This window comes from Centropristis striata, chromosome 15 (assembly GCF_030273125.1).
Source record: "Centropristis striata isolate RG_2023a ecotype Rhode Island chromosome 15, C.striata_1.0, whole genome shotgun sequence".
NCBI lineage: Eukaryota > Metazoa > Chordata > Actinopteri > Perciformes > Serranidae > Centropristis > Centropristis striata.
In genome coordinates, this window is record NC_081531.1 from 23,327,315 (window position 1) to 23,339,063 (window position 11,749).

Here is an 11,749-nt window from a genome sequence, read left to right on the forward strand (position 1 = left end):
AATCCTTTTTTATATTTTTACTTGTTTATTTGCAAGTATTTATTTCCAATATCTTTCTTTTATTTCTAGTTATCCTGCTGTTTACTATTTATTGTTATTTTTCTATCCACTTTGCTACTGTAACTGTGGACATTTCCCCGTTGTGGGACAAATAAAGTAAATCTTAATCTTAATTATAGTGCAGTTACATTTTACACATATGTTTAGTTGTTTTAAGAACATTTAATTAATTACTTAACTTAATGTTTTTTCAAAGGGATTTGAATGCTGATGCAAAATTAAACTAACACAAGTAATTCACATTAACAACACTATATTCTATATAATATCATGGGATGAAAATCACTCCAGACATTTGGCCTGTTTTTGGTGAAATTTTGAAAGGTAGGTACATTTTTTTTGAATGTCAGATGCCTTATGGAACAGAATAATGTTAAATGATTCCACAAAAAAAAATTAATCAATGTAAAATTATTTAAATTATTCAATTTTTACTTTGAACTATGTGCTATGAAATCATAACTTCTGATCATTCATTGCTGTGAATGAAACATTTAATGTTATTCCATCTTAACTATGCTGAAATAATAAATTACGTAGTTTTTGTCACTTTCTGAGATGACTTTCAAGTAAATATGGTAATAACATATGTATAACATATGAATAAATACGTGGAAATCATGACCATCACAACTAATTCCATTTTCAAACAAAATGACAATATGGTATACTAATAATATTTTTTAACCATTGTGAGAAAATGTGGTTTGTATTTTTTTAGTTTTTATTTGTTTTACAATTACTAGATGGATACAAAAAGGGGTTAAAGGGTTAACAACACTACATTCTATATCAGGGATGGGCAACTTAAATGCTGGAGGGGGCCACAATTTTTCATAGACACTACCACAGGGCCACATATAGGACCGTACACTTAACCAGATATGATGAAACTGCAATTTTAAATATGTTTACAGTGCGGTAACTTAACATTTTTGGTTTGAAGCAAATAAAAAATAACCACTTACTGAAGTAATTTTGAAGTAATTTTGTGAATTTTTACATTGCATTGCAAGATTTCATGCTCAAATGCATGTAGTTGTACTGAGGGCCACTTCAAGTGAGGGTGCGGGCCGTATGTGGCCCCCGAGCCTCCAGTTGCCCATCCCTGTTCTATATAATCAGTCCACGCCCAAACCATTCAAACATTTTACGATGCAAACCTACATGTACAAATGCACAGACTGTAAAACATGTCCTGTACACTGTGTCATGTGTATGTGTAGCAGGCGAGCTGATAAGACCACAGCGATAAGTAATGACACATGTGTGGGTGTGGTGGGTGGTGTTGCTCATTAACCCACCAGTCCTGGATGACTATTTCAGGCTGGAAACCATCCAACAGCTCTTCCCACAGTCCCTCTGCCTTCAGGTCCACCACCTGCTCCATGGTGAACCAGCTAGGACATGAGAGCAGACAGGAGTTACATTTACAATGCATTCTTAAGAAAAAAACGCTGCCACTTTTTTCTTAACTTTGCTCTTAAGACTAAATGTAAGAACATTTAGTATTCATGAAGAAATTCTCATCTTTTCTTAGTTTATTTTCTTAACTTTCTTCTTAAGTTTTTTCCTAAAATAGATCTTGAGAACAAATGAGAATCTTGAAAACAAAGTTGTTAGATTTCTTCTCAAGAGAAGCCCTCACCACTCTTAAGACAGCTACAGTATGATATGTATTTACTTGAACAAATTTGTATGACAAGTATTTTATTTCTTTAATAATTAGTTTATATGGCTGCGTATTAGGGCCAAGTATGAGAAAAAAATCAGACCCAGGGGAGGGGGGTAATATTTTGAGAGAAAAAGTCTTACATTTATGAGATTAAAGTGGCAAATCTATGAGAAAAAAGTTGCAGATTTACGAGTTGGTCGGTGGTGTGTTGAGGTTCCTTGACACAGACAAAACACTATTTTTGCAACTTTTTTTCCCTCTAAAATCTGCCACTTTTTTGGAAATTTGCCACTTTAAATCTCTTAAATCTGTGACTTTTTTCTCAAAAAATTACCCCCCTCCCCAGGTCCATATATATATGTTTTTTTGACATATCATAGTGTCAGATGCCTTACTGAACAGAATAATGCTAAGTGATTCCACAAATGTAATGAATGTATAATAATTTAAATTATTCAATTTTTAATTTGAACTATGTGCTATGAAATCATAACTTCTGATCATTCATTGCTGTAAATATGAAATATGAAACATTTAATGTTATTCCATCATAAATATGCTGAAATAATTAAGTATGTAGTTTTTGAGATGATTTTCAAGTAAATATGGTAATTATATAGAATACATTTGTGGAAATCATGACTATCACAACTAATTCCATTTTTAACAAAATGATAAATGCTGATATACTAATAATATTTTTACCATTGTAAAAAAATGTGGTTTGTAATTTTTTTTTTTTTTTTTTTAGATTTTTTTTGGGCATTTTTTGCTTTTATTGAAAGTGATAGATAGAAAGGGGGAGACAGAGGGGGGGGCCTGCGGCAAAGGGACCACAGGCCGGATTCGAACCTGGGTCCGCCGCAGGAAGGACTCAGCCTTAATGGTACGCGCTCTACCAGTGTGAGTCACTTTTTTTTTATTTTTTTTACAATTAGTAGATGGATACAAAAAGGGGTTAAAGGGTTAAGAACACTTCTGTGAATGCGGCCCCCTTATGCCTTGAAACACACACCTGTAGCGAGGCATTTCACAGACCACAGCGCCTGGTGGGATGCCACTGGTATCATAGGGGAGGGTCTCTGTGCTGGTGGTCCAGCTGCTGAAGTCGCCTAGGAATTAAGGAGAAGTTCACCAAGTCTTTACAAAACATAGTTTGTCATATTCATGAGTAGACAAATGATACCACCTTCTTTTATACTTAAAAGGTTGTGTACAAACAAGCACACAATTCAATTCAACATATATGAAGAATTTCTGATAATACGTTTACCCTCTGAAATCTTGGGCTATTATATCTGTTAAAAAACTTCACCATGCCATGTTGGTATCAGTTTTTTCAGTTACCTCACCTATATGTACTGATCATTCATTTTTAACTTTGACTTACTTGATCAAAATGTTGAACCCAAAAGAAACAAAGGAAAACATAAAATCTGATCTTGAAAATTATGTTTCGAAACACAGAATTTTTTAATATCGCAAATATGAATACAGGTTGCAAATATAACATATAACAGGTAAAATGAGGATAATGTCTAGTTCAATATTTTATGCTAAATATGTTATCTCCAGTTTTACTTGGCCGAATATCATCAAAAAAAAATCTGGCATGGAGTTTCAAGCCAGAACTTTAGAAGGAAGCTGATTGCAAGACTCAATATTGCTTCATTTTCATGTCTTCACGTCATGAAGAATTACAGTTTTTCACAACCACTATGACCCGTTTGTCAGAACCTTAAAAACTTCTTCAAAACTGTTAACGCACATCACACCTGATACACTCAATTCCCCAAACAGTTAATTTCATGGTCAAAATCACCCAGTGTAACTAAACACAGACACACACTTCCAAAATACAATAATACACTAACACAGTTGACCAAATCTACCAAAACACAAGTTGTCTTCCAACAGAAACATTTAGTCAGTCACAGCACCGTGTCATAAAAAACACTGACAACTGATGGAAGAACACAAACCGAATCACTTTGCATGTTTCTTATCTACTTTTTTTCCTTTTTCTTTTACAATCAACAGATTATTGTATTGATCACACATTGAAATTAACCCTGTGGAGTCTCCAAAAGCACCAAATCATGACTTCTTCATGACATCCAGACTAGAAAACAAAGCAGCATGGAGCCCTACTGTAAATTTACCTCTAAAGTTCTGGCTGTAAACTCCATGAGGCCAGTTTCAGTTTGATGATGATATACCAAGTAAAACTGGAGACAACCTCAAATATATTTAGTATAAAATGATAGAACTGGATGGAACCCTCTTACAGTATATGTTGTATTTGCAACCTTTGTTCACATTTGCAACATTTACAATTCTTTATTGAGCATGATAGTGTTTTGAAAGGAAAAAAAAGATTCAAAATCACATTTTATGTTGGACTAAAGGACTAAAAAAAGACACAAAATGACACAAAAAAAAGACACAAAATGACTTACAAAGACATGAAAGTGATTCAAAAATAGACAAAATAGCCCAAGACTCCAGATAATGTTTGTGATGATGTTCTTCATTTTTCATTTGTTGGGCATGAATTTTGTTCCTTTCTTTTGTACAACACTCAGTACAGAAAGTGAACAAGCCTATCAGAGCAGCTTTGCAGAATGTTTATGAAAGAAGAAGATAGTGAGTGACAGGATTTGCAGTAAACACTTTACTGTATTGCAAATGAAAATGACTTACAGTAGAGTAAAGAGGGGAAAAAATCAGCTGTCATTCATTACTGTATTGTCAAATACACAAAAAGAAAAAGGAGCAGAAGCTGTGATCAATGTAATCTTCAATCCATTAGTTTTGAACATGAGGTTTTCTGTTTTGACAAACTGTGTGAAAGCAATTGAAAATTCACCAGTTAACATCTACTGTTTTGGTCTTGATTGAGCTTGTGTGTAAAAGGAGTTAAAACTAATTTTAAATGTGTAAAATGTGTGTATTTTGTGTCAAAAGAAGAAGAATTGTGTTAATTGTATCGTCCACACAGGCTGATGTTGTGGTAACTGTGTGAAGAGTTTTGAAAAAGCGGTAAAAGTATTGAACAACGGGTCATAGCGGTTGTGAAAAACTGTAATATGCAGGTGTTCTCATGGACTCCAGAGGGTTAATAAGGCAAGGTGCTTGAGGCAGTTAACGTATCATTATTGGGTTTAAGTTGAAGCTTTTAATTGAGAATTTTTTTCCCCCTTTAGGATCAGAACCAACTTGGCATAAGAATTTACTTTAATTTATTTCCTGGGAAATTTGTAGGACATTTTTGGGAAATATTAGGTTGTGATGAAAAAAAGCCTACACCAGTGAATGTATATGGATTATAATACATATAATTTATTTGAAAAAAAAAAAGTATTGAGAAATGAAGTCACAGACGATTGGTCAGTTGCCCTCTTAGCTTTCATAGTTTATTTATTTTTTATTGATATTTGAGTTGTTTCATGTCAGTGGTGTCAGTGATACTGAAGATCATCATGGCGTCAGAAACATAACTGAACACAACTGACTGCGTCAATAAATAATACATTAATTATAATATTATAATAAATAATAATACCCCATGTCATCAATCAACTGATAACATTAAAAGGAATTAATTGGACCTTTCTATATATCTTTCAGTAATAACAATAATAATACACATTATAATGCCAATATTAATAATTATTATTATATAATATCTTGTGTATATATATAAATATATTTATACATGTTTACATATTATATATTATGTTATGTAGTTATGCACACCCAGCACGGGCAATAAACAAGCTGCTGCGGGTCTCTCGGCGGTTCCGCTGTCCGAGACGCTAGTGCCGGTGATTAGCGCCGCTACTGGTGATCTCGCTACGAGCCGGGGGACAGCGGAGCCGCCGAAATACCTTTCGCCTTTCAACTTTCGCTCTAAACTATTTAAAACACCATCTACAGCTAAAGAGAGTTTCGCGTCTACAGCAGCCATGTTGGATCCGTAAGAAAACTACAAGCTTCCAAGTGCCGAGTAGTATGCGTCATCGTCTTGCCGTCCCTCCCCGCTCTGTGATTGGATCCCTAAAACAGGGCTAAGAAACGGCCCTGGTTGCCAGACTGGATGGATGTTCGAAATTAAATTTGAGCGCGCAAGGCAGTCTGGGTATACCCAGGCCAGTGATACCCAGTGAGCTCTAGCGGCGAGAGTAATTATGACAGGAGTAAAGGAAGGTGACAAGTGAAATGCTACAAGATTTTCATTAATTTCCTCTTTTAAAAAATTGCCAATGACTCGTGTCCTCACCATCAGGTTGAAAACGCGGAGGTCCATCAGTTGGAAATTCAGGCAGGTCAGCTTCAGGTGGAGGTGAGTCCTTACTCAGCCCTGTTGGGGGGAGAGACAAAGGAACAAGTGTTAAAGGGTTCCACACCTACTGAAGCCACTGTAATCCCACTGTATATATGGGTAAGCTAAAGAATATATCTTTGTGACAGGTTCACTGGGTGTGTCTCGAGAAAAACACACACTTTAAGTATTAGTCAGCAGCTCCTAAAGCCTCGGCCTCCACATGAACTTCTGAGGTCACCAAAGAATCTGACTATTCAACTTGGCATCCAAGTAACTTTATGGTCATTTGAGTTCATGAAAATCTTATTTTATTTCTATATTTCTATAGCACCTTTCAAAACCAGGTAGGTTAAAAAATAATGATACTAAAACGTTGTATCAAGATACAATACTCATTTTCAAAAGTATCGAGTATCTGAAGCTTGTTATCATAGTTGCAGTTTTTTTTTTGCACAACTGTTTTTTATTATAAATATTTAACCTGTGGTTCTTTTAATTTTTACATGTTGCAATTTTCTTGTTCTGATCTGACATACTTTCCACATTATCCTTTTTTAAAACATTGCCTTTTGGCATTTCAAAATGCAATATTTGATTTGTCTTACACCACAAACATTATTCCATCTTTTTCATTGCACATGGCTCCATGCAGCAAACTGCTGGAGGAAAAACTATGTTTTCTGATCCGGTGACGCAGCTTTTGATTTAATTTGATTTGAATGATTTATAAAATCAATTTACAATATTTTATTCATTTATTGTATTGTTTTTATGTTGACTATTTTATTTTATCAATTCATTTATTACTATTATTTTAGTTGTCGTCATTTTTGTCCTTTTATCTAATGTATCATTTAATTTGTTACTTTGGCCTGCACTAACCTGTATGAAAGCTGCTATATAAATAAAGTTTGACTGATTGATTAAGTGGATGTATAAACTCAGTTAACTCACCTTTGATATACACTTGATATAGAACATTTATGATACGTTTGCATAAGTGATGAAAATGTATTGTATAAATAAGAGTTCATTCATGCCTTCATGACACTATTTGTTTCTATGGTTACTACTTTGCTATACCTGATAGCTGTGTTAATGGATAGTTTGTACTCATACTGATAATATTGCAGCCAGACAGTTGGCTGGTGTTCCTCTTTAGTACACTGTAAAAAGGTGTGTCTAAAAACAAGATAAAAACACTAAATCTGAGGGAAATGATCTTGCTGCATGGACAGATAATTTCACTTGACAAGATTTCTTGAATTAAGATTGTTAAATCTAGAAATAAACACGTTGTACACTTAAAATAAGAAATTAACTCTTAAAACAAGATAAATTATGTAACACTTCTAAATCTAAAGTTTTTTTAAAATCTTGGTAAGAAACAAATAATTGTCAGTGCACTCTGCTCAGGCCAGTTCAGCGCTGCTTGCAGCTTTAATTTATCTTGTTTTAAGAGTTAATTTATTATTTTAAGCGTTCATCATGCTTATTTCTGGATTTAATCATTTTAATTTAAGAAATCTTGTCAAGTGAAATTATCTGTCCATGCAGCAAGATCACTTCCCTCAGATTTAGTGTTTTTATCTTGTTTTTAGACACCCTTTTTTGCCAACACTGGGGTTTATTTAAGCAAATATGGCTGCATTGAGGAAGTCATTAGCCTGGAACAGGGCTTATCTTTAACCCCTCTCTCCCCTCTCCATAATTATTTTTTTTGCTTTGTTTATAATTGTTGTAGAGCTAAAGTGACACGGACTTTCTCCAACTGCAAATGTGAAGCCAATAAACAAAATGGATAAATAAATACAATACATACATACATCTGGCAATCGATTTTGCAAGAGAGAATTAAATACAGCATGGACAGTAGGGCTGCAACTAACGATTATTTTCAATATCGAGTAATCTGTCGATCTATTTCCATCTATTTATTGATTTCTTTATTTTTTATATACGATGTGTAGACAAGCTGAGAAAGCCAGTTGAAAGTTCAATCATATCAGCTTTCACAGTGTGCCATTTATGTTTTTAGACCATTTTTAAAATGCAAATTTTCTTTCTACAACTATTACCATTTTTGTGGTTGTAGTTTATTTATTATTTTTTCTTCTGTTCCATAGACTCTTGTGTTTTTTGTTTGTATTTTGGGTTCCTGGCAGCTTTATACTTTGTTAATTAAAATAAAAATGAAAATCTGACTGATAGCCAAGTTTGTGTTGAGAAAAAGGAGCCATGCATGTGATGTAAGGACAGACTAAAAGATGCTAAACAGAGACAGAAATGAATGCATAGGAAGTTGACAAATTTGAACCAAAATCTCCTGGACTTCAGAGGATTAAACGATTAATTGATTAGTTGTTTGGTCAATAAAATGTTGAAAAATATCAATCAGTGTTTCCCAAACTACAAGATGACGTCCTCAAATCTCTTGTTTTGTCCACAAACCAAAGAGATATTCAGTTTGTTATCATAAAGGAACAAAGAAACCAGAAATATTCACATTGAAGAAGCTGAAATCAAAGAATTTGGACTTTGGACTGTATTTTAAAAAACAGCTCAAACCAATTATTCGATTATCAAAATAGTTGACGATTAATTTAATAATCGGTTATCATTCAATTAATCCAATAATTGTTGCAGCTCTAATGGACAGGTTGTCTTGCTTTCTGCACCAATGATACTGGCTTTCTGGGTTCGTTTAGTTGTTAGAAATGTGCATTTTCACTACATTTAAAGTATTCAAACATGTTAACTCACATGTTGAAAGGTTGCTAACCTCTGGTCTAGAGGTTACAATGATGAGTGCACAGCACATAGAGAAACACCCTGAGGAGTCATGTATTACACATCTCCAAACCGTTAGTCAGGTTGCACAAACACATTGTGAAATAACTGCATTCATTGCCCTAATTGAATTGTCCCTAGAGATGAACATGTGACTATGAACAGCATTCAGGATAGTAAATACAGTCATGGAAATAAATATTGTTTTCTTCCATTTCTACAGGACTAAATTTCCTGCACCGCTTAGGCTTTTCAAAAATAAAAGCGTTGATTAACCTGTTAACATCCAACTGCAATTTAAGGCACATTTATTTCGACAAATTTAATGATAACAACAAAAATAGCTCATAAGAGTTTTATTTAGGAGCTGATATCTGGCCATTTTCCGTGGTTTTCTTGATAAAAACCAAAATCATTATCAAGTAAACCATGAAAAATGTCGAGAAACTTTGGAAACAACTTTGAAACAGTCAAGAGGTTAGCATGTCTCCTACACGAACATCTGTTTAACACTATGAGCCCTCCTCTGGATCAGCACAGTGAATGAAAGCTGCCTGGATCAGCTGTGAACAGAAAACAGCACATGTCATGTCATGTTTACAGTGTTGTGGTACCGTGAGGTGAAGGGTTCCTCAGCAAGTTTCTCCCCAAGGGTTTAGCGTCAAACACGGACTTCCAGTCCAGGCCGTCAGGCATCGGAGCGCCCTGCAGACTCCACTCAGCCTCCACCTTCTCCTTCCACTCAGCGGTAGACATAGTGATATCCAAAACTGTGTGATTTCACTCTGGTTCCGCCAGGAAGAAGTCTGGCAGGACTAGGACTTTTATTGTAGGCCACGCCCCAGTGTTGCAGTCACAACGCTCCCTCAACTCTTAAAGACACAGTACGTTATCGATTGATTGATCGATTTTAGTTGTTTCATAGTGGTGTCAGTGATACTGAAGATCATGATGACGTCAGAAACATACCTGGACACAACTGATTGCTTCAATAAATAATAAATAAATAAAATAATAATAATATAATAAGTTATAATACATAATAATACCCCATGTCATCAATCAGCTGATCATTTTACTCTTCTATTTATCTTTTAATGATAATAATAATAATAATAATAATAACAACAACAATAATAATAATATTAGTAATACTAATAACAATAACAACAATAATAATAATAACAACAACAACAATAATAATAATAATAATAATAATGATAAAAATAATAACAATAACAATAATAACTAGGCCTGCAAGCAGGACTGAACGGGACCGAGCAGAGTGGAGCCGTCGGAGGAGGCCACATCGGCGCTCTGGGCTCAGTCCCTATGCGTCCCAAATGGCGTGTCTGTGTAAAACATGTTACTTCCTGTAGCCAGCGGGGGGCGCTATGACTGTGTGTCAATAATGACATGTGGGTGTGGTCAGGGCTGGACCCTCATCAGGTGTGGGAAATTTGGGACAGATTGGACAATGTATGGTCAAGTTATAGAGTCTGGTGTATTATGGCAAGATGCCATATTTTGCCAGCATGCCACTCCCACATATGCGAAGGTCAATAAAGGTGTTGATAAGTTATGTTCCCAAAGTGCTTGTAATGGTATTTACCAACTTAAAAGTCAATGGGATTAAATTTGTAGGCAGAGTTTGGTAAAGTATGCAACGTGGTCATTTTATGAAAGGGGGCGTGGATTAAGCATAAGGGGCGGGGCTTTATGAAATATTGTTATTTAGAAGTGTTAAGGGCTGGACTCATATTTTGCTGCCATGCCACGCCCATATATTGTGACAGTCGGTAAAGCTTGCAATAACTTTTGATCCCAAAGTACAAAGCCCTTGTGATACTGACCAAATTTGAAGTCCATGGGGTGAAATCTGTCGGAGGAGTTTGTTAAAGTATGTGAGGTGGAAATGGGAAAAAACGATGAATTGTGCGATATTCAAACCAAGACAGACTTCCAGTTGGGTTTGAGGTATGGGTCCAAGAGGCTTTTTGGTGCATCTCCACATGATTCATGTGTGTACCAAATTTCGTGTCTCTATGTGAAGCCTACTGCTAGGGTTAAGTATAAAACATGTGACTTCCTGTTGCCAGTGGGGGGCGCTATGACTGTGTGTCAATATTGATATGTGGGTGTGTTCAGGGCTGGACCCTCATCACGTATGAGAAATTTGGGACAGATTGGACAATGTATGGTCTAGTTATACGGTCTCGTGTGTTGTGGCGAGACGGCATAATTTGCCGCCATGCCATGCCCACATAGTGTGACGGTCAGTAAAACTTTTGATAACTTTTGATCCCAAAGGCCTTGTGATGGTACTGACCAACTTTGAAGTCAATCAGGTAGGAGGAGTTCATTAAAAAATGAAATGTGGTCATTTAATGAAAGGGGGCGTGGATATAGCATAAGGGGCGGGGCTTTATGAAATATTATGATTTAGAAGTGTTAAGGGCTGGACTCTGATGAAGCATGAGAAGTTTGGAGCAGATCGGACAAAGAATGGAGAAGTTATAACGATCTCGTGTTTTATGGCGAGACGCCATATTTTGGCGCCATGCCACGCCCACATAGTGTGACTGTCGGTAAAGATTTGAATAACTTTTGATCCCAAAGGCATTGTGATGGTACTGACAAACTTTGAAGTGAATCAGGTTAAATCTGTAGGAGGAGTTCATTAAAATGAGAAATGTGGTCATTTAAAAAAAGGGGGCGTGGATATAGCATAAGGGGCGGGGCTTTATGAAATATTATGATTTAGAAGTGTTAAAGGCTGGACTCTGATGAAGCATGAGAAGTTTGGAGCATATCGGACAAAGAATGGAGAAGTTATAACGATCTCGTGTTTTATGGCGAGATGCCATATTTTGGTGCCATAGTGTGACTGTCGTTAA

At 35.5% G+C, this 11,749-nt stretch overlaps 1 protein-coding gene across 1 annotated transcript in view; it reads right to left on the minus strand.

Moving 5' to 3' along the window:
• nccrp1 (P1, F-box associated domain containing) overlaps positions 1–9,850 on the minus strand; it is a 21,550-nt gene extending 11,700 nt beyond the window's left edge. Inside the window, exons 1-4 of the mRNA XM_059352000.1 lie at positions 9,467–9,850; positions 6,018–6,098; positions 2,751–2,847; positions 1,365–1,460 (exon numbers count right to left, since the gene is read on the minus strand). Coding sequence (XP_059207983.1) covers positions 1,365–1,460; positions 2,751–2,847; positions 6,018–6,098; positions 9,467–9,608 — 416 coding nt within the window. The 5' untranslated portion in view covers positions 9,609–9,850. The remainder of the gene's footprint in view (positions 1–1,364; positions 1,461–2,750; positions 2,848–6,017; positions 6,099–9,466) is intronic.
• Positions 9,851–11,749: the final 1,899 nt, after the last annotated feature.